The sequence below is a fragment of the Callorhinus ursinus genome, unplaced genomic scaffold (genome assembly GCF_003265705.2).
Source record: "Callorhinus ursinus isolate GAN/ISIS: 27379988/994484 unplaced genomic scaffold, GSC_fseal_2.0 scaffold18, whole genome shotgun sequence".
Taxonomy (NCBI): Eukaryota; Metazoa; Chordata; class Mammalia; order Carnivora; family Otariidae; genus Callorhinus; species Callorhinus ursinus.
The window spans coordinates 11526275-11551372 of NW_027397080.1; the positions used below are offsets into that span (position 1 = coordinate 11526275).

Below are 25098 nucleotides of genomic sequence, written 5' to 3' on the forward strand. Positions count from 1 at the left end.
TGGGGCCTAGTGCCCCAGGATGGCACCAGAACTCAGCGTGCTTTGCTCTCCCCCTCCCCCAGCTATCATATGCAAGCCACCTCAGCTCATCCCCAATGGGAAAGTGGTGGGATCCGACTTCATGTGGGGCTCAAGCGTGTCATATGCCTGCCTGGAGGGGTACCAGCTGTCCCTGCCTGCAGTGCTCACCTGTGAAGGGAATGGATCCTGGACTGGAGAGTTGCCTCAGTGTTTCCGTAAGTTTGCTTATGAACAGGTCTTTGTGCATCCTATCTGCCAGCTCCTTCCCCTTCCCTCCTCAGAGCTCTGCTACTGGAAGGCCTAGAATAGGTAATACCTTCCCCCAAAATCGGGGAGAGACTTTACCAAAGACACTCTTAAAGGGAGTTTAAAGGAAAATAATGAGAATATCCCAACTGAGCCCCAGCTGTGGACACCATGTGGAGTTACAGTGGAAGGAAGTTAAGCCAGAGATAAGGGAGGTGTCTCTTAACATGAAAGGTTGTTCACTGGATGGGATAGTTCCCAAAGATCTAGAAGGGGCCCATGCTGGAAATGTGCCTGTCTTTATGGAAAATAGCCCACAGAGAAAAGATTCCTGGAGCCTACCTGATTTTTTGGTGAAAGACTTTATTTCTTATCCACCTGGCCTAATTGTGTCCCCAAGAGCCCAATTCCATCCCAGAGCTCACTTCCTCATTTAGTCTTGTCACATAATTGGACTCTGGAAGATCTTCTCAGCACCCATGCTTTGGACAAATAGTAGACCTATTTTTTTTTTCTACTAGGCATTTATCTAATTCTGTAGAAAACCATCAACAGACTCATGACATTGTTTGGATACCTCTGAAAATTTACTTCAGTTTGGGAAATTTCAGCAGGAACTAGGACCAGCAGCTCAAAAGTGGATGCAGGAAAGGCAGCATCTGGTGCATGGTCAGCCCCTCAGGCCTTTGCATACCTCCAAGGAAACATTAGGAAGGTAGCAAGTCTCAGGGTTGAGTGTGGGCTGAGAAACCCTACTTTTCTTCTTGAGAAATAGCTAAATTGCTTTTGAACAATGAATTATGGTCATCATTTAAAAAAATGTAAATGTATCTGAAAAAGCAAAGAAGAACATAACACTCTGGCTTCCCGAAGATAACCAGGGTTAAGCTCTTGACTGTGCTTCCACCCCGACCACAATGCTCTGGACATAGAGGTGTGCAGTTTTTGGCGAACAGTATTAAATCATGCTGTGCAGACTAGTTTGTGACTTGTCTTCATTGATAGGCCATCACCACCTTTCTCCATCAATCCATACTGACCTACACATCATCATTTTTAATAGCTTAAAGAACTTCCTTATTGTAGCTACCACAACTGGTTTAATCTTCTCCTACTGGTGAAGAATTTAGGCTTCTCCAGTTTAGTTGCATTAGAAGTTCTGCAATAAATGTTCTTGAAGATAACATTTCTTTACTCTTCTAGTAAAGTCCTAGGAGAGAGAAAATGCTGAGCCAGCGGGTATGCACCCTATACATCTTGACACATGGTGCCAAACTGTCTTCTAGAAAAGAGTCCCAACTCACACTCCCACCAGCAGTTTATGAGAATACTTCTTGACTCAATTCCTCATTAACAATGGATTTTGCCAATATCTTTTAATATTTACCAGCCCAAGAAGTTTAAAAAGGTATCTCATTGTTCTAATTGGCATCATATTTCTTATCAGCAAGACGGAGTTGCTCTTTCTTTGTCATCCATTTGTACTTCTTGTTCACTGAGCTGCCTCTTCCTAGATTTGGTGACTTCTGATCAAGTCAGCCTTTAACTGACTTCTGATTGGCTTGTCTAGACCCCCAGCTCCCATAGAGGCTTCCACCAGCATAGGCTGCTGATCCTGCTTCCATTTTATTATTTTCTATTTCTTTAGGATGCATCCTTTTCTTCAGACTTTTTTTAAATTAGTTTGATAGGTAGAATTTAGTGATTCATCAGTCTTAGATAATACCCAGTGCTCATTACATCACATGCCGTCCTTAATGCCCATCACCCAGTTACCCCATCCTCCCACCCCCTCCCCTCTAGCAACCCTTAGTTTGTTTCCTATGATTAAAAGTCTCTTATGGTTTGCCTCCCTCTCAATTCTCATCTTATTTTATTTTTCCTTCCCTTCCCCTATGTTCATCTGTTTTGTTTCTTAAATTCCACATATGAGTGAAATCATATGGTATTTGTCTTTCTCTGACTGACTTATTTTGCTTAGCATAATACCCTCTAGTTCTATCCACATCATTACAAATGGCAAGATTTCATTTTTTGATGGCTGAGTAGTATTCCAGTGTGTATATATATATATATATATATATATATATATATATATACACACACACCACATCTTCTTTATCCGTTCATCTTTTGCTGAACATCTGGGCTCTTTCCATAGTTTGGCCATTGTAGACATTTCTGCCATAAACATTGGGGTGCATTTGTCCCTTCAAATTACTGTTTGTATCCTTTGGATAAATACCTAGTAGTGCAATTGCTGGGTTATAGGCAGCTCTATTTTCAGCTTTTTGAGGAACCTCTATACTGTTTCCCAGAGTGGCTGCACCAGCTTGCATTCCCACCAATAGGTTCCCCTTTTTCCGCATCCTTACCAACATCTGTTGTTTCCTGATGTTAATTTTAGCCATTCTGACAGGTGTGAAGTGGTATCTCACTGTGGTTTTGATTTGTATTTCCCTGATGCCAAGGGATGTTGAGCATTTTTTCATGTGTCTTTTCTTTGGAGAAATGTCTGTTCATGTCTTCTGCCCATTTCCGGACTGGATTTTTTGTTTTCAGGTGTTGAGTCTGGTACGTTCTTTCTAGATTTTGGATACTAGCCTGCTTCCATTTTATTTTGTATATGATTATGAAGCTCTTGGCTGTGTGCACACACACACATTCACATCATAGCATGAAGGGTGTTCTTCATGCTTGAAGTGATGTCTTGGGGAACTATGACTCTGGTAGTCAGTTTTCTTGGAGCTTGCTGTAAAGAAGTCAAATATATTTATTTCTAACCTGCTGTGCTCCACAACATATTTTCCGCGGCCAAGCGGCTGACCACTTGAGATGTGCAGTATTGGAATTCTTATCATTGTTTCCAAACTTTGCATCTGGGCCTTCCGCAGTGCTTGGTACTCCTGCTTCCCTCCTCCAGACTGCATCTCTTCCTCCATAGGCATGCCTCTCAGACCTAGTCACTTTCTTGCTGTATCACTGCAAACATATCCCTCATAACACCACTTCTTCCTCTTACATAACTCCCTAAACATGGGCAGGGATTTTGTCCCCACACTGTAGCACATCAGGATCAAGATCATTGTCAGCCTCACCCACTTCCTACATGCTTCCCCAGACCCACTCAGCCCTTTCCATGCCACCTCCCCATTTGGCTTGACAGCTCCCCTGTCTTCAGTAAAGAAGCTTCTGAAGTTGACTACCCCCCTCCCCAGATCCCATCATTTCCAAATATGCAACTTCTACTTCTTCTCCTGAGTCCCTGATGCACTTAATGTACTTTCAGTAAGTTTTGTTGATGCTCAAGCCATGTTATTTATCTGTATTTTTCACCTTTATACCCTCCTGTGTTATCCGGCTTAGATTCTAAAATCTCAGAAGGCAGGACTCATGTCTGCGGACTTATTCGGTGCCAGAAGCAGCAGAAAATCAGGAGCTGAAGATGTTTGTTAAATGCTGTCTGAAAATTAATGGAAAAGGAAGTGAATTTAATTCAAGGCAAAATGGACGTGAGGAAGAGGAGTCACACTGCGCCATTAGCTTTGCTCTGATTACCCGCACGTGAACTCCTCCCCTGGGAGGTCACAGAGTATCAGTCCATCCACAGAGATAACATTTTACATTTCACAGGCTTTGTGCTGCCTCCTCAGGGGACATTTACACACATGGTCACATCTAATTCTCACAACGAGATATCCTGAGGTAGGCAGAAGTCCCATCTCCGGTGGCTGGCAGGGAAGATGAAGCTCAGAAAAAGGACCTGACCTAGTGTGTTAGTGACAAAGTCTAGTCTGAAAACAATCATTTCTCCAGACAATTTTCTCTTAAAATTCTTACTCAAATTTACAGCCCGTGTTATCACCACTAGAACTTTTAAAATAGGAAAAAAGGATAGACATAAAATTTAATTTTGCATTTTAGAGTGCTTCAGTCAGTGGAACTCCAAAGCCACATATGATCGGCCTGAGGCCCTTTCTCTTAGGTAAAGCACATTCACAGAGTGTAGGGGACCCATCCGGCCACTCCCCACGGCAGCTGGTTTGTTCTGGGAGAACTGCTGCACAAGTGTTTATGGGAAATCAGTGCAAGCTCCGTGTGCTTTCCGACCAGCTGAACCCAAGCATGCTGGTGGTCCCGTGGGCCTGCTCCTGCCACACCACACACCACTGGCTGTCTATCATGTGCCATCCCTGATCTTGAGATCTGTTTGAAAGTATATTGGTCCTAGGAATAAAAACACAGGTAGAATCCCTTTATGCTTATTTTCAAGGCATCAAAATCATATTTGCAGTCAGCCCCTTAAAAACACAGGCCTGTCTCTGCAATGTCCTAAGGAAGTAAGCATTTTTAATAAATCATGTGTGCAAACACTTAAGACACTGAGGAGAAGGGACAGAAGAGGGGCCTGTGTTTATTCTGTTTGCTGTCACATGATTTGAATTCAGTAATCATTCTTTAGGGAATCTCTCTGAGGATCTCAATGAAATGGGCACATTCATACCCACCGCAGTATAAATGCACACACTTTGGAAAGACATTTGGCTGTATACATCAAGAGCTGCAAACACGCTCGAACATACTAAGTCCACTCCTAGAGAATCCCTATAAGAAAACATTACCAGGGGCCGCCTGGGTGGCTCAGTCGTTAAGCGTCTGCCTTGGGCTCAGTTCATGATCCTGGGCTCCTGGGATCGAGCCCCGCATCGGGCTCCCTGCTCGGCAGGAAGCCTGCTTCTCCCTCTCCCACTCCCCCTGCTTGTGTTCCCTCTCTCGTTGTCTCTCTCTCTGTCAAATAAATAAATAAAATCTTAAAAAAAAGAAAACATTACCAGGGAAAGAAGAGCCACATTTAATGGTATAATAATAGAAAATGCCTAATATAAAGGCTACAATAAACCACAACTATGGTACAACCTCTCACGGCAAAATTATGTAGCCAGTAAGTGATAATGATGTCATAAACATGGAAAATATTTACAGACTAGTAAGTGAACAAAGCAAGGTTTATAACACTGGGACACTGGGTTCACAGCCACACACAAGTTTACACACATGAAAATGGGAAAAAGTTTTGCGTAGTGAGTTGTAGTTTACTTTTTCTCAATTTAACTTCCTATAACGTTGCTTCATTACTTGGGTGATTATTAACAAGCATTTTGGATTTGGGAAGGAAAGGACACACACAGCAGCGGGTGTGTGACGCGGGTGTGACTATTGACCCAGGGCTGCCCCCGTTGGCAGAGTTCAAGTGGCACTGGGAGGAAAGCCAGCCTGTGGTGGCCGATGGGGCTCTAGAAAGCAACTTGGACCTGCCTTCCTCCCTTCGTCTTCCCAGCCGTGTTCTGCGGAGATCCTGGCGTCCCAGCCCGTGGCAGGAGAGAGGACCGAGGCTTCTCCTACAGGTCATCCGTCTCCTTCTCCTGCCAGCCCCCTCTGGTGCTGGTGGGCTCTCCACGGAGGTTTTGCCAGTCAGATGGGACGTGGAGTGGTACCCAGCCCAGCTGCATAGGTGAGAGGTGGTTTGGGGAAGAGCGTCCGAGCTGGTGGGCATCCTTCTTTCAGACCCGAGCTTCTTAGAGCAGGGTGTGAGATTGAAATATCCAGAGTGAGCGTGCTGCCAGGAATCACATAGTCGGCCCAGGGGTATGACTCGGGTGGAGATATTAACAGGTCGGGAAGTAGGATGTGGCTCCCATTTTTCCCTCCTCCACCTATCTCTCAGAGTGAGTGGAGGCGATGAAAGCTTCTCTGACTGTGGGGCCTGTTTCTCTGTTTTGCAATCTAGACCCGACGCTGACCATGTGTGCAGACCCCGGCGTTCCACAGTTCGGGATACAGAACAATTCCCAGGGATACCAGGTAATGAGGTCAGCCAGGATCAGGCCTGCCTGCCACCTGTCCCTGTCTATCACTGTCAGCCTCAAGAGGACTCAGGGATCTTCCCAGGTACAGCACTGGGGGGAACAAGACCTTGAAAGCTGGAGACAGAAAGTGTTCTGCGTCTTTGAACCATGCCACACCGGAGCACCCTGCAGAAACAGAGGCACTGACAGCAATCCGAGAAACTGATGCGCAAGAGATTCTCACATAGTGACAGAAACACTCCCCAGCAGCCCCCTGCGGTTGGGGCGGGCAGTTGTGGGAAGACAGAAATGAGTGAGACAGGCAACCGTCTGTCCGCACGGCACCTATACGCTCCCCGTAGACCCAGGGCTCAAAGTGGCAGGAACGAGCAAGTGCCACATGGGAGGCAGGCTCCACGGACACATCTCAGAAAGAACTTCAGAAAGAGGAAGGGGTTTGGACAGCCTGGGATGGGACACTCGGAACAGAGAACAGGAAGCAGGAAAGTATGGGTGTCTTCAAGACAGGACAGTTAGCTGGAGCCTGAGATGTGCCCAGGAGAAATGGCCCATGGGGATCCAGCCAAAGAATGTGACTTATTCACTCAATCTGTATTCATGTAACAAATATTTACTGCCATAAACTTTCTAGGTGCTAGGAATGCAGTGGGAACAAGACAGGCTATGTGCCCACTCTAAGAAGGTCTCTGGCTGGTGACAGTGAACAGGATAACTTCTGAGAGCAATAAGCCCTACCCACCATCTAGTACCAAGGGGTTGTGACAGAGTGGCCTGCTATTTTAGGAAGAGCCCTCCTGAAATTGAGCTGTGGCCTCCAGTTCAAAGGGGCACCAAGGCGGGGGAGCACTTAGCAGGCTGGAGGAGTGGAAAGCAGGGGGGCCAATGAGTCCAGAGCAGTGTGAGCCGAGGAGGAGATGTAGCCAGAGAGTGAGGCGAGGTTTGAAAACAACTGGGCACTGTCTTGTAAAGTTAAATATCCACACATTCTGCAACCCAAAAGCTCCATTCCTGGAAACGAACCCCAAAGATACCCTTGCACATGTTACCGAGATCTGAGAAAAATTTTAAAGTCACAGCCGTGAGAATGAATGCAGGACAGCTCTCCACAACGTGGGTGAATCTTAGAAACCTAGCATCAAATGATAAGGTGGGATGATGCTATTCCTATAAAGATTAAAACTAGGAAGGACATATGATTAGTGATATATGTGCATATGTGTGATAGAATTATCTTTTAACAAAGCAAGGAAATTAAAAAACACAAAATTCAAGATAGTGCTTACCACCGAGGAGGAGCCAGGGAAGGAGGACTCAGAGAGTAACAATTGTGTTGCTAACATCCCAGCCCTGGAGCGCTGGGCTCAACGTAATGTGTCCAGGTTCTTTCCAGATACTCTTTTGCATGCATCAAATATTACATAATAATTTTTTAAAAGAGAAAGCCATGGGCCAGGTCACCTGGGGCCCTTGAGGCCATGGTAAGCATTTTGGATTTTATTCTAAATGTCATAGGAAACCATCTGAAGGGGACTCCGATCCATCATTTGAATGCTGCAGAGAAAATGAATAATAGGGTTATGACGGAGGCACCCAGACAAGTAGGACACTGTCGTCATGGCTCGGGGGAAGGGCGAGGTAGTGACAGTGACACGGAGAGCAGTGAAGGGACCAAGATGGACTGTGGAGGCAGAACCAAGAGGACGCGCTGACGGATTGGAGGGAGGAGTTGAAGAAGAGGGAGGAATCAAGACTGGCTTGGAGGTTTTGATCTGCACACCTGTACGGACAGAGGGGCCATTGCTGAATGAGAGGATGAAATTCCAGACAAAGCGGAAGGGCCTGCGGGAAGGGAGTGGAAGTCAAGAGTTTCACTCGGTGTTGGAATTTTGCTCCCATAGGTAATAGGGACATGTGAGTGTTTTGAGCTGGGAAACAGGGACGTTGGAGTTACAGCTTAGGAAGCTGCCATGCGAAAGGCGGAGGGAGAGATGGAGCCGGTGGTTGCAGGGATGTCGTGTGGGACAGTGAGGGCTGGTGGATGGGGTGGGGGCAGACACAACTGAGCAGAGGCAGAAATGGCAGCAGGGTGGTAATTCTGCCCAACAGATACTCACTAAGCAAGTGCCAGGTTCTACGGGGGAGCTGTCTATAAAGAAGACAAGTCTCCCTTAAGGAACATGTAGACTCATAGAAGAGATACACCCAAGTAATAATTCTGTGTTGTGCAGTGCTTCCCATTTTATAAAATGCTTTCAAATCCAGCACCGAGTTTGAGTGTCACGACACTGCGCTGTAGGCGTGGCGGGGCTGGTGGTCCCATGCTCTGCACCGGAAGACTCAGGTGTCAAGTTCCCGGCAGCCTGTCATTCCGTGAGCAAACGTCGAAGCCGGAACTCAGACCAGGGTCTTCTGATTCTGAGTCAGGCATCTGTCCGCCACAGCAGAGCGTGCTACATCCAAGAAGAGCATTGCTCTGGCCCGGGGGCTTGGGTAAGGGCTGAGGGAAGAGGCATAAGGCTGCCTCAAAGGGTAAATAATATTTAACCAGGCAGAGAAGTGGAAGAAGGATGTTGCAGGTGGAGGCAAGGGTGTGGGTAGGAGCTGGGTGATGGGAAAGTAAGTAGTCAAGTAACAAGGTATGAAGCATCACTGGATAGAAAGGGATGAAGGAAGCTTCCGTCCTCCCCGCAGGTGGGAAGCACAGTGCTCTTCCGTTGTCAGAAAGGTTACCTGCTTCAGGGTTCCACCACCAGGACCTGCCTCCCCAACCTCACCTGGAGCGGAACCCCACCCGACTGTGTCCGTAAGTGCAGACTTCCCCTGCATCCCTTGACAGTTCCTCTTGGCAACACATTATCTCCCCCACCTGGGCACCCAGGACATGCTCGAATGCTCTGACCGACAGGAAACTCATGACTTCTCCCTGGGACCAATATTGCTTTCTTTGTAGTCCTTATCCCTTGGGGCCTCACGGAAGACATTTCCACACAAAAACCTTTCTGATATTTGAAGGCAATTCCTATGCCTTAGCGAAAAAGAAAGAACTTTCTAGTGGCAGCCAAAACTCACAACTACAAGGTCAGCCCTCAGGTTGAAAGATTTCAGGCTTTTGACCATAATTACTCCTCTTCCCCCAGGAAGAGTGCTGCAGGCCCCCCAGGGGTGACTAAGCCTGGATCCACATCATCTCCATCGTGGCCATAGGTCTAGACATCAAGGCTGGCGTCGGAGGGGAGGTGTGGGGAGGGGATGCCGGACACGAAAAGGGCCTAGAGGGGAAAGGAAGGGAACGTTCCATGTAGGAACAGGAATAGTCCAAAGGCCTCCTGAAGACCCTATTCTCTCCAGGTCCAACACTGTCTTTCCTCTCACCCAGCCCACCACTGCAAGCAGCCAGAGACGCCATCCCATGCCAACGTTGGGGCCCTGGACTTGCCCTCCATGGGCTACACACTCCTCTACTCCTGCCAGGAGGGCTTCTCCCTCAAGGGTGGCTCTGAGCACCGCACCTGCAAAGCAGATGGCAGCTGGACAGGCAAACCACCCATCTGCCTGGGTGAGTGCGCCCACTTGGCGAACCTCTCCAGGGTGGGAGACCAAAGGTGACAGCTGAGCTTGAGCAGAAGACAGCAAAAGAGAAGGAAGAAATAGGATTTCCGGGAGCTGGATCCTGCTTCTGAGTTTCTGAGGTATTGAGCCTCTAGGATATGAAACCAGAGCAGTCCAAAGAGACACATAGTGAGGCCATCCCAAGTTTTATTTTGCTACCTTTCTGCCTGGGCTTAAAGATTTATTTATTTGAGAGAGAGAGTGTGTGTGTTTGTGTGTGTGTGCATGGTCTCTCTCCCTCTCTCTCTCAAAAAAAAGGTAGACTTACCTTAAAAAAAGAATTGTTTTGTAGCCCATATGATCTGTCCTGGAGAATGTTCCACGTGCACTTGATAAGAATGTGTATTCAGCTGCTGTTGGGTGGAATGTTCTGTGTCCATTAAGCCCTCTTGGTCTCAGCTCAGATCTTGCTCAGGTCTCGATCTCAGGGTCATGAGTTCAAGCCCCGCACTGGGCTCCACACTGGGCATGGAGCCTACTTAAAAATAATAAGTAATTAAATAAATAAATAATAAATAAATAAATAAATAAAGCAAATAACAACTTAACTTTGAGTGCATACAACAGCTATACATTTTTACACTCCCTTCTTAAATTTTATGTTTTTGATGTCATAGTTGACATCTTTTTATACCATGTATTCATTAACAAATTATTGCAGTTCCAGTTTGGGGTTTTTGTTTTGTTTTGTTTTGTTTTTAGGCTCCACACCCAGCCTGGAGCCCAATGCGAGGCTTGAACTCACAACCCTAAGTTCAAGACCTGAGCTGAGATCAAGAGTCAAATAGTTAACCAACTGAGCCACTCAGGTGCCCCTGCAGTTGTAGTTATTTTAACACTTTTGTCTTTTAATCTTTGTACTAGAGTGGTAACTGATTTATCCACCACAGTTACAATATTAAAGTATTCTGAATTTAACCATCTATCTATATCAGGGAGTTTTATAGTTTCCTATGTTTTTATATTTAGATCCTTTCCTCTACTTGAACTCCTGCTGTTAAACCATGTGTAGCTGTACATTCAGTGCGTCCATGACAGGAGGGGAATTCAGGGGCCTCCCATGTCACCATCTTGGTCCAGAGTCTCTTCAAGAGTTCTTTATATATCTAGAATATAAGACTCTTATCAGATACAAGATTTGCACATATTTTCTCCCATTTTATGGGTTGTCTTTCACTTTCTTTTTTTAAAATTTACAAGTACTTTCTTCTTTATTTCACTCATCACCTAAAATGAAATTAGACTGTCACATTTCAAGCTCCATTTTAGTCCTGTGTTAAATTTTTTTCTTCTCTTTTTAATGGAGTGTTTTTACAGCCTTATTGAGATATAATTGATATATAAAAATGCACGTATTTAATGTAGACAACTTGATGAGTTTGAATCTTTTCACCTTCTTTTGGTGTCCTTTTAAGCACAAAAGTCTTTAAGTTTAATGAACTCCAATTTATCTATGTTCATGTTTCCATATCATACCAAAGAAACCATTGCTAAATCCAAGGTCCTGAAAACTTATGTCTATGGTTTTTTCTAAGTTTTATAGTCCTAGCTCCCAAATTTAGGTCTTTTGTTCATTTTGTGGGGGTTTTTTGGGGGGAGGTGGTCATTTGGGGTCCAAATTCATTCTTTTGCATGTGGATATCCACCTGTCCCAGCTCCATTTGTTGGAAAGACTATTCTTCACTATTCTTCATTGAATTTTCTTGGCACCCCTGTCAAAGATCATTTGACCATAAATATGTGAGCTTATATCTGGATCCTCAGCTTTATCCATTGATCTGTATAACTGCCTCTATGACATCACCACAGTTCTGATTACAATAGCTTTGTAATAAGTTTTGAAGTTGGGAAGAATACATCCTCCTTTTTGTTCTTCTTTTTCAAGATTGTTTTAGCTCTTCTGGGCCCCTTATATTTCTATATGAACTTTAGGGTTGGATTGTGGAATTCTGCAAAACAGACAGCTGGGATTTTGACAGGGATTGCAGTAAATCTGTAGGTCAGTTTGGGGAATGTTGCATCTGAACAGTATTAAGTCTTCCAATCCATGAGCAGGGGATGTCTTTCCATTTATTTAGATCTTTAATTCCTTCTAAAACGATGGTTTGTCTTTGTCATTATACACGTCTTGCACTTCTTGGTCACATTTGGTCTTAAGTATTTTATTGTTTTTGATGCTATTATGTACTTGTCTATAAAAGTACAAAATGCTTTAGATGCAGTTGAATTCAATTCATCCCCTTACTGTGTGATCTTTGGCAAGCCTCTTCACTTCTCTGCCTCGTAATGAGTTTCTCTTCTATAAAATGGAGATAGTAATCTGTACCTCATAGTTCTGAGAGCAGGAGTAAATGAAATACTGTGAATAACATGGCCTAGCACAGCTCTTGGCCTATAAGCTTTCTCCCTCTTACGTCCTTCATCTTATAAAACCTAAGACAATAAAGGCATTTTCTTCATAAAAGTACTTTGACTGAGACACTGTGGAAGATTTCTCCACAGCCTTCTGTACATAAGCTGCCCTCCGGAGTTGGTAGGATTGTGCTCAAAAATCTAGCCTCCTCAAGGAGAAAGAAGGGAGAGTCTGCCCTTCCTTGGTGATAAGGCAGATATTTCTGTTCTTTCTGTGCAAAAGAAGAAAAGACATTAACAATGGCTGACTGTGACCTTCATGTTCACAACCTCATTTATTCAGCGTAGACCTGTGAGGTATGTTTCAGTATTTTCCCATATTTCCAATGAGGAGATGGAGACTCTGAGGGGTAAAGGGACTGATCCAGGTCACACATCACAAAGTAGCACTGCTGGGACCTGAACTTACACTATGTGGCTCAGGCCCAGAGCTTGTGACTTTGCCTGTGAGGGCTTCTCAGTCTTTTTTACTCCCCACACACAAGTGCTTTATTGAATTCAGCTATAGACTGATGCGTATAGACACTGCTATGAAAGGGGTGAGAGCCTCAGACCATGGGCAGCTACTAGCAGCCTCCATAACATTTTACGGTCTCTGAAATTGCATGGAGAATCATCAGTGAGCCAGGGGCAAAAGTAATGGTGAACGTAATGATCAGAAGGAGGCCCAAGACCAGGGCCCGGATGTTCAGTCACTTGGCAGCAGGGACGTAGGCCAGGGCCCCAGTCACGTCGCCTGCCATCTTCAGCTCCCTAGGCTTCACAGGGTAGGCGAAGGCCAGGAAGCCCAGACTGTGTTGAACAGGGACCGGATGATGTGAGCTCATATCTGGATCCTCAGCTCTATCCAGCTGTATAATTGCCCCTATAACATCACCACAGAGGTCTTGCTGTGGATATCAACCATGGTGGTCCTCAGAGGAGCCAAGCCCTGGGTACCCCAAGTACATCCCACTCGTGCTCCTCCTTGACCATCTCCTAGGTTGGTGGGATGCTGGTGTGGACACCAGAGAAAACGCGCTGGGAATCGTGGTTCATGGTGCAAGACGGAGCAGCTGTTGTGGGCTTCTCAGTCTTAGTATCATCACTCCAAGGGAAGGGAGCATACCACTCAAACTCCCACCAGGCCTCAAGGAGTTCACTTTTGATTGTTGGAAGGTCCGCCTTCGTGCCAGGCATCTGGGAGGAAAGCAGAGTCTGGGACAAGGCTTTTCAACCTAGGGGTCATCAATAGGGGCATTCGGCAGATCTAGGTACAAGGGTGGCAGAAGAGACAGCTTTATTGTCCTTTACCTCTTGCTGAAATTTAGCATTTCCTTTAATTTGAAATGTAGACCAAAGCCTATAGTAATGTTAACAATACCTATGACTTTGTCACCAGTAAAAATTACAGAGATTCTCATATTATATTGCAGTTGTTACTGATATCATGAAATATTGCTGACTACTTCAAGGATACGGTAGTGACTGGACCTGCTATTAGATCCTGTTATTTAATGCAGTAATAAAGAATCACGTATCTACCTGCATCCTAATTCTTTGTTTAATATGTCAATGACTATAATTGATAAAACGGATTTCCTTTTAACTCATTGTTTTATTATTCCAAGAGGGGTCCATAGCATCACCAGACAATCAAAGTATCCACTCCCAATTTAAGAGGATAAGTCCAAAGCAAGATCTCAGAGAACCCATTGACCTAGTGTCAGAGAGGTGGCCATTATTTTTCCAACAGAGTGCAGACCAGAGGCTGAACCTGTGTTCTTCCATTCTCTTTCCCCAGCAGAGGTCCGGCCTAGTGGGAGACCCATCAACACTGCCCGGGAGCCACCACTCACCCAAGCTTCTGGTAGGTATGGTCCAGATCTTCGGCTCAAGAAACTGGTGTTGATTCCTTCACCTAGTTACCCAGAAACATGCACATGACTTTCCGAGTACTCAGTGAAAGGGTGTGAAAACTGTCTACGGAGCCAAACAGATTCCTCCACCCACTACCCACCCCTGACAAACTTCAGGAGGAAGTGAGCCTGAAGGAAACAGAAACCTCATCCAGAAGAGAGAGCCAAAGCCTTCCAGAAACACATCCAGACCTTCGAGCTCAGGAGCCATTGTTTACCACAACCCCCCCCCCCCCCCCAGCACAGGACTGGCCAGTGTGTAGTCATACAGACACAGAGATCCAAGTCCTGCCCAGGGAGCTTCCTGGAAACAGTTACTTTTTTAACACAGGTATTGTTTCTTTCAAAGTGCAATGTCCAGAACTGGGCACATAACTACAGGTGTGGCCCGACCGATGCAAAATTATTGTGGACTATCGTAACCTTTTTTGAACTTTATACTTTTATTCATCACATTAGCATGTGTGTTATATAAAAAGGAAACTAGAGTTGGCATCATACTCAGTTCAAGTTCCATTTTGGATCACAGGAGGACCAGAGCACTCCACCATCCTCTCCCGAGTTAGGCTTTGGAGAAAGCAACCTCCATGAGTGAACTGGGAGCAGCCATCAGGTGGCCTCAGTCCCTCTCACATCTGTTTCTTACTTCCTCCAGTTCCTGGGGATGTTTTTGCCAAGAACTCCCTATGGAAAGGAGCCTATGAGTACCAGGGGAAGAAGCAGCCGGCCATGCTCAGAGTGACTGGCTTCCAGGTTGTCAACAGCAAGGTCAACGCCACCATGATTGACCACAGTGGCGTGGAGGTGCACTTGGCTGGTAAGGAGTAGGCCACCCCCGCGAAAGCCTGGGTGTGATAGGGGTGGGCGGGCACACGCCCTCTACAAGGACAAGTCTACTGTCATTGCATCCTCATGTCCTGGGGAGACTCGTCTGATGGGCAGGAGGAGGAGAAATTGTTCATCTTTGTTTGCATGATAAAATCACCAGGGTCTAAAAGGAAATGGTTAGATAGATGATAAACAATAACGTGAACTGAAAAGGACTCTTAAATAAAGAGAAAAGAGACCAAAATCCCTAAAACTGAACCAAAAGTAGGGACAGAGAATTCCCAGAAGCCAAAATACAGTCAATAAACAAAAGAAAAAATATTTTTCAGCAATAATCAAAAAACTAAAAGTACACAAAAAAATGTCATTTTCCACTTATCCCACTAAGATTTTTTTTTTAAGTGATAAACTTTAGTGCTGGTCAGGGTCCAGTGAAGGCACTGATGCAGTTGATGGTCAAAGTGTAAAATAGTACAGTTCTAGAAAACAGTTTGGCAATTTGTGTTAAGATCTTTGAAAATTATTGAACCCATTAATCATATTTCTAAGAATTTTTATCATAAAAAATAACTATGAAGGGAGTGAAACATTCCTGAATAAAAGATGTTGACATTACAGGGCTATTTTTATTACATAAAAACTGGAAAGAGAAAATTGTCCAAAAATAACAAAATGGATATATTAATTATAGTACACCTGATAGATAAAATAGTATGCCAATTTGGGGGCAAATGGACCTACCATAGTGCATTTACAATGTGACTCCAGTTTTTTTAAAGGAAAAATTATAAGAAAGAAAATTGGGGGGTACCTGGGTGGTTCAGTTGGTTAAGCATCTGACTTCGGCTCAGGTCAGGATTCCAGGGTCCTGGGATGGAACCCTGCCCCTAACCCTAACCCTGCTCACTGGGGAGTCTTCTTCTCCTTCTCCCTCTGCAGCTCCCCCCACTCGTGCACTCTCTCTTGCTCTCTGTGTCTCTCAAGTAAATAAAATCTTTAAAAAAGAAAGAAAATTGGAAATAATTCCACCAAAAGTTTAACAGTGACTATTTCTTAGTGATATCAGAAATGATTTCTTTTTTTCTTCCTGCATCTCTGCCTTTCCCACAACTGCCCCAATTTTCAATCTTTTTATAATCAGGAAAACTAAATCTCTCAGAAAACAAACATTTCTGGAAGAGATGGACAGGTAAAGGAACGCATGAGTGAATGGATATAGACATTCATACAAGGCCCACACACAATCATACCCGCTCATCCATGCGAGCGCGCACACACGCACAGGTGAACAGTCGGGTTCCCCATTCGCTCTAAGGCAGGGGAGTAAAGACATCACAGAAGCCCACCTACATGCCTCCTGCATTCCCGCACCCACGGAATCGTAAAGCATACTCATGCGTTAACTGACACATTCACGTATGCAAAATCATATTCACTTTATTCTGACGCATGCATGTGTTAAAAGGGTCACAAACAGGTCAGTGATCCAGTTGTCTGTAACACACATGCACACACTCTCGTGTATCCTCACAGCACACACAATCTCATAGGCCAAACTACGCTTACCTACTGGCAGTCATGCATGCCATGTTTACATCAACATCGACACGTGAAATTCCACGTACCCGCAAATTTGGGCTTGGAGATTTTTCCAGATCTTTAGTGTACTGTCTGAACTTCCTTTTCCCAGGAATTTACAAGAAAGAAGATTTCCATCTCCTGCTCCAGATTTACCAGATTACAGGGCCTGTGGAGATCTTTGTGAACAAATTCAAAGACCACTGGGCTTTGGATGGGCATGTAAGTGCTGCAAAATCTCAGTCCTTGACCTCCCTGTGCCCTGCCCTGTCCCTGATTCCCAGATCACAGGCAGGGAAGGGGGGAAAGAGAGTGGAGATGCGTAGGAACAACATGGAAACTTGGCAGGTTTACTTGGGGGCCAGAACTAGGATCAAGGGAATCCTCATCTCCTAGTGAAATAGGTAAAGGAAAAGATGAAGGGGCCAGGAGGCGGAGTGTCCGGAAGGCCAGCACACCTGAGTGATACGGAGTAGGGTCTGATGTTCGAGCAGAAAGCAAGGAACCCGAACAGCTGTGTAAGAGTGAATTCAAGCAAGCTGGAGGTAATGGTGTGATGCTGGGGTATGGGAAAAGGTCCCAGGTGACTACTTCAAATATCCACTCACAATTGAGGATGCAGATTACAGATGATTTAGCACAGCTTGAGAGACCAAGACACAGGGGAGGAGATACGGCTTTCTTGCCTTCCCGTGTGGGAAAGCCTAACTACATTCTAGGGCATTCTTAAGGCAGAAGGCAGATCCACAGTGATGCTTCTCTGCCTGCACCTTCCAATTTCACGGAGGAGGGGGAGAATTGAGCATAGTGTCCCGTATCTCACCTGTGGCTTCCCTGTCTCGGATTGTTGATGCTGGACATGGAAGGGTGGGAAGGAGGGAGAGGTCATGGTGGCCAGAGTAGCTGAGGAGTCAGAGTGCATCCGCAGGGACAAGACAGATGAGCCAAGAAGACTTACGTCCCCAACTACCTCCTCAAATTAGTAGCTATTGGAACTGTGATGAACCGTCCAAAGTATGTTAAATCTGCTGGGTACACTTTAATCACAGCTCGGTGGTTCCAGGGGCTCTTGACGGCCGTTTTCATCACAGTGATAATGGCTAACAGTTCTCTAGGCCCAGAAGTGGTCTAAGTGCCTTCTCTGCGTGAGCTCAAGCAGGCCTCGCCACCACCCTGTGCACAGGTACTGTTGTTAGTCCTGCCTGGCAAATGGGAGGCCCACACAGATGAAGTGATGGGACCAGTAGACGACGAGGCACCTCCCCACCTCCCAGGAGCACCTGGTGGGCCCGCCCCACCTCCAGCACCACAGTCCCAGGGTACACCAGAGTCTGACAGCCTGCACCAGGAGGGCGTGCGGCTTCACCTGGCCATGCCCCCATCTCACCGCCTCTGCTCTCACCTCCGCAGGTCTCGTCAGAGTCCCCCGGAGGCACCTTCATCTACCAAGGCTCGGTCAAGGGCCAAGGCTTCGGGCAGTTCGGCTTTCAAAGACTTGGTAACTAGCATTTGTCCCCGGGAAGGGAGACACTTGTGTACAGGGGTGGGGGGTAGAGGAGTGAAGTGCAACAGCCAAATCCAGGGGTTCTTAACACATTTGGGGGTCACAGCTGCCTTTGAGATTCTTTTTTTTTTTTTAAAGATTTTATTTATTTATTTGACAGAGACATAGCAAGAGAGGGAACACAAGCAGGGGGAGTGGGAGAGGGAGAAGCAGGCTTCCCGCTGAGCAGGGAGTCCGATGTGGGGCTCAATCCCAGGACCCTGGGATCATGACCTGAGCCAAAGGCAGACGCTTAACAACTGAGCCACCCAGGGACCCCGGCCTTTGAGATTCTGATAAAGGCTATGGAATATGTCCCCCAGAAACAAGCACATACACATGACAGGCTCGACCTTTGCCAGTTTCATGGCCAGGCCTGGAGTTGAGAGCCCCGGCGTAAGGGACGTTGGGTCTCGAATACGGCCCCCAGCAACACCAGCCAGCCAGCCCTTGGGCACCACCCAGACACCCTGAAGCATGCAGATGTGGGGTTCTTAGGGGTGCCTTTAACTCACATTGTCCTTCCCTCCCCGAGCAGTCCCGGAAGGTGGCTCTTCCCTGGCATCTTTACCCTGCCTGCTACAGTCATCAGCATCCAGTCTCCTCCCTTCAGAGATTGACCTTGACCCAGAGCCTCAAACCCTAGTCCAGGGAGGGCCCCTGGTTTCTCCGAGGCGGTGGGAGGGGAGACAGGAGGCAGTCAGGGGTGCTCAAGAGCCAGCTCTGTGTACCCGGCTGCTGACACCACCATGCCCAGGAGCCCTGCCTGCATTTTCTCGCAGCTCTGACCTTCAGGAAGCTTCTCCTTGTCTTAGTGAAAATCTGCTTGCCTGTCATTCCCACTCTCCTCCCCTAGCGGAGTTCTTAGCTCGCCCTTGTGAGGAGCATGGAGTAAGACCTCTCTTTCCTGACAGCAGCCCTTCAAGTACTTGAAGACAGTTCCCCTGGCCCCTCAGCCTGACACACTAGAGAGAACTCAGAAGCTGGAGTTCTCGACTCTGGCTTCTCAACTGACTCCCTGTGCTCCGGGGCAGACCTCTCCCCTCTTGGAGCCCCCACCCCGGTAGGGTGGGCCACTTAGCAGGCCGCGTGTCTCCCTGCACTCCTCTGAGCCCGCCCGCCCAGCCTGGTGCCAGGAGGACCACAGGAGGAGCTGGAGGGAGACCCCCCCCCCCCCCCGGCTGCCCCCCCCCCCCCCCCCCCACCACCACCCCTCCCCCAGCAGGCCCACCCTCACCTGTTTTGTATTTTGGCTTCCTCCTACGGTTTTACCTGATAAAAGGCTTCTGTGGCCAAAAGAAGTTTCAAAACTTCTGAAGGCAGCACCCTCTGAAGATTTTAGCCTGTGACAGGTTTTAGGTTCTCCCGCAGATTGGCTCCCCGGGGACTGGGGGCGGGGGAAGGCAGCTGGCTCGGGGTCTGGGCTGCAGGAGATGACCTCCCTGCTCGAGGCCGCACCGCCCCCCGGGGGGCTGTCCCCTCACATAGCTGGGTCTCTGTGACCTGAGGTTTCTGCTTCTGCGACTTTGCAGACCTCAGGCTGCTGGAGTCCGACCCCGAGTCCATCGGCCGCCACTTTGCTTCCAACAGCAGCTCGGTGGCCGCTGCAATCCTGGTGCCTTTCATCGCCCTCATCATCGCGGGCTTTGTGCTCTATCTCTACAAGCACAGGTACCGGAGGGAGGGCGGAGGGGAGGGGGGGCCTGGAGGGGGTCGGGCCCCATCCCCGACCCCAGCCCACAGCCTTCCTGGGGCCTTCTGAAAGACACAACCTCCCGTTCCCTCCCTCTCCCCCTTCCGATCCTGAGTCAGTCTCTCTCTCTCGCTCTCGCTCTCGCTCTTGCTCTCGCTCTCTTATTCCCAGGAGAAGACCCAAAGTCCCGTTCAATGGCTATGCTGGCCATGAAAACACAAATGTCCGGGCCACATTCGAGAACCCAATGTACGACCGCAACATCCAACCCACAGACATCATGGCCACCGAGGCGGAGTTCACAGTCAGTACGGTGTGTACAGCGGTATAGCCCCCAGGCCTGGCTGCCACCGCCGCCACCGAGAGCCCCGCCTCCGGCAGCCGGTGAGACGCGCGTGCGCGGGGAGGGGGGAGGGGAGAGACAGCCCCGCCCACAGCCGGGGTGGCGGGGCGGGGGCCAGACGGCGCGCTGAGTACCGCTGTGTGCCAGGCGCTGAGCTAGGGACGGCCCCCCTGCGAGGTGGGTACTGTTGTTATCCTCATTCAATGGGAAAACTGAGGTACAGGAAAAGAATGAACTCGACCAAGATCACATGGCTAGTAAAGTATCAGGGGCAGAATCCAGTCTCAGTTCCAGGCTGCCTGACTCCAGAGACTGTGCTCTTCCTAGCCTTTGGGCTTGGCAAAATATCCGAGTAGAATGTGGCAGTCAGGGCTCTCCAGAGAGAGGTGCATGTGTGTACACATAATACATGCATGAAGTCCACATACCATGCATATATGTCTACATCTCCATATAGACAACTGCATATCTATGTCCATACAGGAAGATGTATGCATCAGTGTGTCTAGATGTATAGAGCTATCCATCTGGAGAGATGGATATACATATGTATGTATTGTATGTATACACAGAGAGAGAGGTGGGGGGAGAGATTTAGTTTAAGGAATTGGTTCACATGATTGTGGTGCTGGAAAGTCTGAAGTCCACAGGGCAGCCCTGCAGGCTGGAAATTCCATCAGGGGTTGATTTCATCTTGACCCAAAGGCCATCTGGAGGCAGAATTCCTTCCTCCTCAGGGACCTTAATTTTTCTCCTCAGGCCTTCAACTGATTGGATGAGGCCCACCTCTATGGGGTGGGTAATCTGCTTTACTCAAAGTCTACTGATTTAAGTGTTAACACACCTAAAAAATTCCTTCACAGCAACATCTAGACCTGTGTTTGACCAACTAGTGTCTGACCAGAGCCTTGTCAAGTTGACATGTCAAATTAGCCATCACCTAGAGCATGGTAGATGGTTGACACAATCCCTGCCTGTCTCCGATTCTCCCCTCCCTCCTTTGAGCCCACTTCCGCCTCTAGATTATTTCTCTGGCTTAAGTCTAGGCTTAAAATTGTAGGCATTAAGATAATTTATACATAAAGAGATAAAAATTATTTTCAGAATATACAAAGGCAACCATTGAACACAATTAACTTATTGAGTCTTTCCACATCCTTTGACATCCATCTGAAACAAACATTTAAAGAAGGAGGAGAAGTTATTCCAGAATTACATACTTAGTTCTGAGGTTTCATCTTTATGATCCCTCTGTACTTTTTCCTACTCAGAACTCACAAATAGAAAGTAAAAAAGAAAAAGGAAAAATCCCCTCTGATGACATAAATCAGGCCTTATGGGTGATCAGTAATGACTCTGAACTTCGAGTTGCTGAATTACTGAACAGTATAAGAGAGAAATCAGAATGCCCCCTGATCTGCATCACGCCCCTCCCCAACCCCCGCTCCTCATTTCGGGCTCCATTGGGTCCCCACACCTGTGTGCATATGTGTCACCTCCAGGTCACGTGCAGTTGGTGTCTCCAAGTCTAGGAGCCCCCAGCATTGTCTGTCATCAGCATTCAGGGCTTCGGAATATTCCACCCAGGCCACAGCCCTCCAGTGAGGCTCCCCTGGAAAGGGGCCCACCATGCCCTGCCCAGAGCAGGAGCACAAAGAAAACACAGAGAAAGCGTTGTTGACTCAGGGAGGGGATGTGTGAAGAACTACCCTGAACACACACACGTAGGTTTAAAATGAATAATTAGGTGATAAATTCAAATGATGCCTAACAAGAACAGCTGAAATTAAAATAAGAACCCGAAACAGGAAAATCATGGAGACCTGTGGGGTCAGCGAGTCAGGGAGCAGGACTGTGGTACGGCTCTCATGGGCCTTTTCCTCCATTAAAAACAATATATTAAACATGATAGTGGACAACTGTGTTATTAGAAAGATGAATATAATCCAGTCTGGACACATTATTGTATGCCCATTATTGTCACATTCATATTTTTTCCTTCCGATTTTGAAAGAAACTAAAGTTAAACCATTCTCCTACACCCCTAAAAGTGTGGTGGCCCCTAAGCATTGGGTCTCTTGTGCCTAATGGATAAGTTGATACTGCCAGAAAAAAAAAAAAAGACAACATTGGGAGAATGTGCGTCCTGCTGTGTGTGTCCCCCACCTACACCCCATCCTCAGTTGGGGAAGATCAAGATCAAGGCTACTAATCTGCTTCTTTCCCCTTTATCCCGCTCTGCTTTGCCTCTTTTCCTCTCAACGGCTCCTGCTCCCCGCCCCCCCCGCCTCTCTTGTTTACCATCTCTGGTGCCATCTGTCCGTCCCTGGTTCTCCCGGGACAAGCCGAGAGCCCCCTGAGCACAGCGCCCGGTGCCCATCTTCGTCCGTCTCTCTGCTGCCTGTGTCTGCTACGGCTGGGACTCGGGCCCTCGCTCCGCCACCATCTGCACCCGCCACCCCAGAGAAGACGCCCAGTGGGCCCCGACTTTGGACAGTAGAGGAAGAGGGGGCTGCAGATGGATGAAGGAAGCTTACAGATTTAAAATAGCAAAGCATCTTGTGGACGTGCCCGTGTGTGTACGGGCCCGAGCGCACACAAACGCACACGCCTCTCCTTCATTTGAGTCTATGGAAGAGACCACAGAAGCTTAAGAAAGAAAGAGAGACGTGTGTGAAAGATGCCCCATGCCCTGCCCCCCGCACACACGGAGAAGGGGTGAAGGGGAGGACGCCGGGTCCACACTGAAACCGGCACGCCCCGTCTGCCCCGTGTGTGAGGACACGGTGAGTGTGTCGGCAGGTGCCCGACGTGCAGGAAGCAGCTGTCTGCCAGTGGACGCCCTCATCTGCAGGGTGACAGCAAGGAGTACCCCAAGGGCAGAAAAACATCTGGAGAAGTACTGTAGAAAGCAGTTTATTTTTTCCAACAGAATTTTATTGAGTTCTAAGCGCAGTAAGTTAAAAAAGTCATTCCGGGTCCCGGGAAGCACTGGAAAAGAAGGGTGAGTTCAGGCGGAGGGACGACAAGAATCGGGCCTTGGGTTCAAGGTTAAGTCTGACTGTCAACTGACAAGGAGAAAAGAAGCAAGTCAGTGGCCCGGACAGAGGTGGCCAAGGCTGCAGGCATCGGGAAGGGGCTGGTACAGGAGGGCAAGCTTAGCCCAGTGTCCAAAAAGTAATGGCTGCCATGTGCTGAGTTTCTTCTCTGTGCCTGACACTTTCAGTGTATCATTTCTAGACCTTACAACACCCAAAATAGAGGAATTATTGTTCTTGTCTTATAAATGAGAAAACAGAAGCCCGGAAAGGTTGAGGAGACGTAAACCACACAGTAAGTGTGCAGTCAGGATGCTAACCCAGATGGGTCTGACTCCAAAGTCCACGATACCAGCTGCCAGACACCCAGGTCTAACGGGGCACCAAATAAAGGGGGGAGTAGGTGCATCTCTGTAGCAGAGCTGTGGCCAGGGCTGGTGGGCCAGGCAGGGGACCTGTGTGTCCCAGCTGGGCTCTGTTCTCTCCACCTGGGCAGCGTCAGGGAAAGGACCCAGCACCCAGGCCTCCTGGAGTCGGCGCTGGCCCCTTGGCTCCCAGCAGCCCCTCGATACAGCAGACAGAGAACCCGAGCGCTCCTGAATCAAAAGAATGGAGTGAATGAAAGTCACATTCTCTCCAGTTCCTTGCAAGTCGGCTTGATTCATTTTGAGTTCCATCGTCCTTGGGTCATTATTGAATTCCATATACGTACTGTTGGGACACTAACAAGTTTAGGGATCAAATGGTGGCATTTAGAGCTGTTTTCTCTGTCTTCGGGAAGGTCCCCCTGGGCTTAAGCACCTGTGCACATGTGACATGCTGTCCTAAGATGTTCATATCACATAACTGAAATAACGAATAGAAATGTAAGGGAGTGGAATGGCAGGGACACCTGGTTCTTAAGCAAATAGTGATCTGCCTAACGCTAAGATGGGCTGGAGTACAGTGAGAGGTGGTCAGTTTCCAGCAGATGGGACTGGGACCCGCAATGGCAGGAGCCCACAGGCGCCCACACCTGCCCTGGGTCACCACATCCCTGGGTTTGGCGGGAGAGGACCAACCCAAACACACACACACTCATGCGCTCATCTCTCTCTTTCCCTGGAAACAAATGCAGGAGGTTCTTTGGCTGCGTCCTTTCCCTGTTCTTCACTCCTCTCAGACCACGCAGTGGACTCCTCCTCCAGCCCTGCCTCCGCCCCTCCCCTGTGTCCCCTTCTGAAGTCCCAGGAGACGCCCAAGGAGCACATGCCGCTGGGGCACCCAGCACTCTGCTGTGCATCACCCATGCCCACCTCTGGCATTTTCACACCACCTCCAGAGGCTTGCAAGGAACCGGGGCAGACTAAGCCTTTCACTCACCGTCCACACCATATACCCACCACCATCCCATGAGGAGAAAAAAAAAAAAAAAAAAGTAAAACAAAAACAAAAAAAAAATCTTTTGTACAGAGATATATTTTTATTATACAAAGTTTGTACAGTACCAAAAAAGAAAGAAAAAAAGGTGTAAATTTTTTTTCATTATTGTAGGTAAACGGTAGTGGAAGCCTTTTTTGTAAATGTAATAAAATGTATAAATATGGTTTTCAGAAAACATCAAGTACTGTAAATATGTAATCTACACACCTTCTTGGCTTGTCTGCGGTATATACATTTAATTTATCTGTCTCTGTATATGAGGCTTCCCCTGGGGTCCTGCATTATGGTACTTTCCTGAATTTGAAAGCAATTTTAAATTTTTTGAATTCAAATAAAATATAAATTTTTGCATTGGTTTCTTACATTTTAATGGCCTTTTTCGTGGCTAGGGGCAAGTGTTTCCTGGGGAAGGGGAGGAAAGACATATTTTGGGCCAGAAGCCAAGAGTGGAAATATGGAAATCTACCACAGACAAAAATTAACACAAAAGGGAGTACATACCTAAACATAAGACCTAAAATATAAAAATCTTACAAGAAAGCATAGGGGAAAGCTTCATGACATTGGATTTGGTGATGATTTCTGGGCTAGGACTCCAAG

General features: G+C 47.3%; 1 protein-coding gene across 1 annotated transcript in view; it reads left to right on the top strand.

Moving 5' to 3' along the window:
* Positions 1-24813, top strand: part of CSMD2 (CUB and Sushi multiple domains 2) — a 598617-nt gene extending 573804 nt beyond the window's left edge. Inside the window, exons 60-71 of the mRNA XM_073902955.1 lie at positions 63-236; positions 5606-5779; positions 6056-6129; positions 8826-8937; positions 9511-9690; positions 13942-14004; positions 14709-14870; positions 16572-16681; positions 17870-17957; positions 19535-19673; positions 19867-20079; positions 22384-24813. Coding sequence (XP_073759056.1) covers positions 63-236; positions 5606-5779; positions 6056-6129; positions 8826-8937; positions 9511-9690; positions 13942-14004; positions 14709-14870; positions 16572-16681; positions 17870-17957; positions 19535-19673; positions 19867-20026 — 1436 coding nt within the window. The 3' untranslated portion in view covers positions 20027-20079; positions 22384-24813. The remainder of the gene's footprint in view (positions 1-62; positions 237-5605; positions 5780-6055; positions 6130-8825; positions 8938-9510; positions 9691-13941; positions 14005-14708; positions 14871-16571; positions 16682-17869; positions 17958-19534; positions 19674-19866; positions 20080-22383) is intronic.
* The last annotated feature ends 285 nt before the right edge of the window (positions 24814-25098 follow it).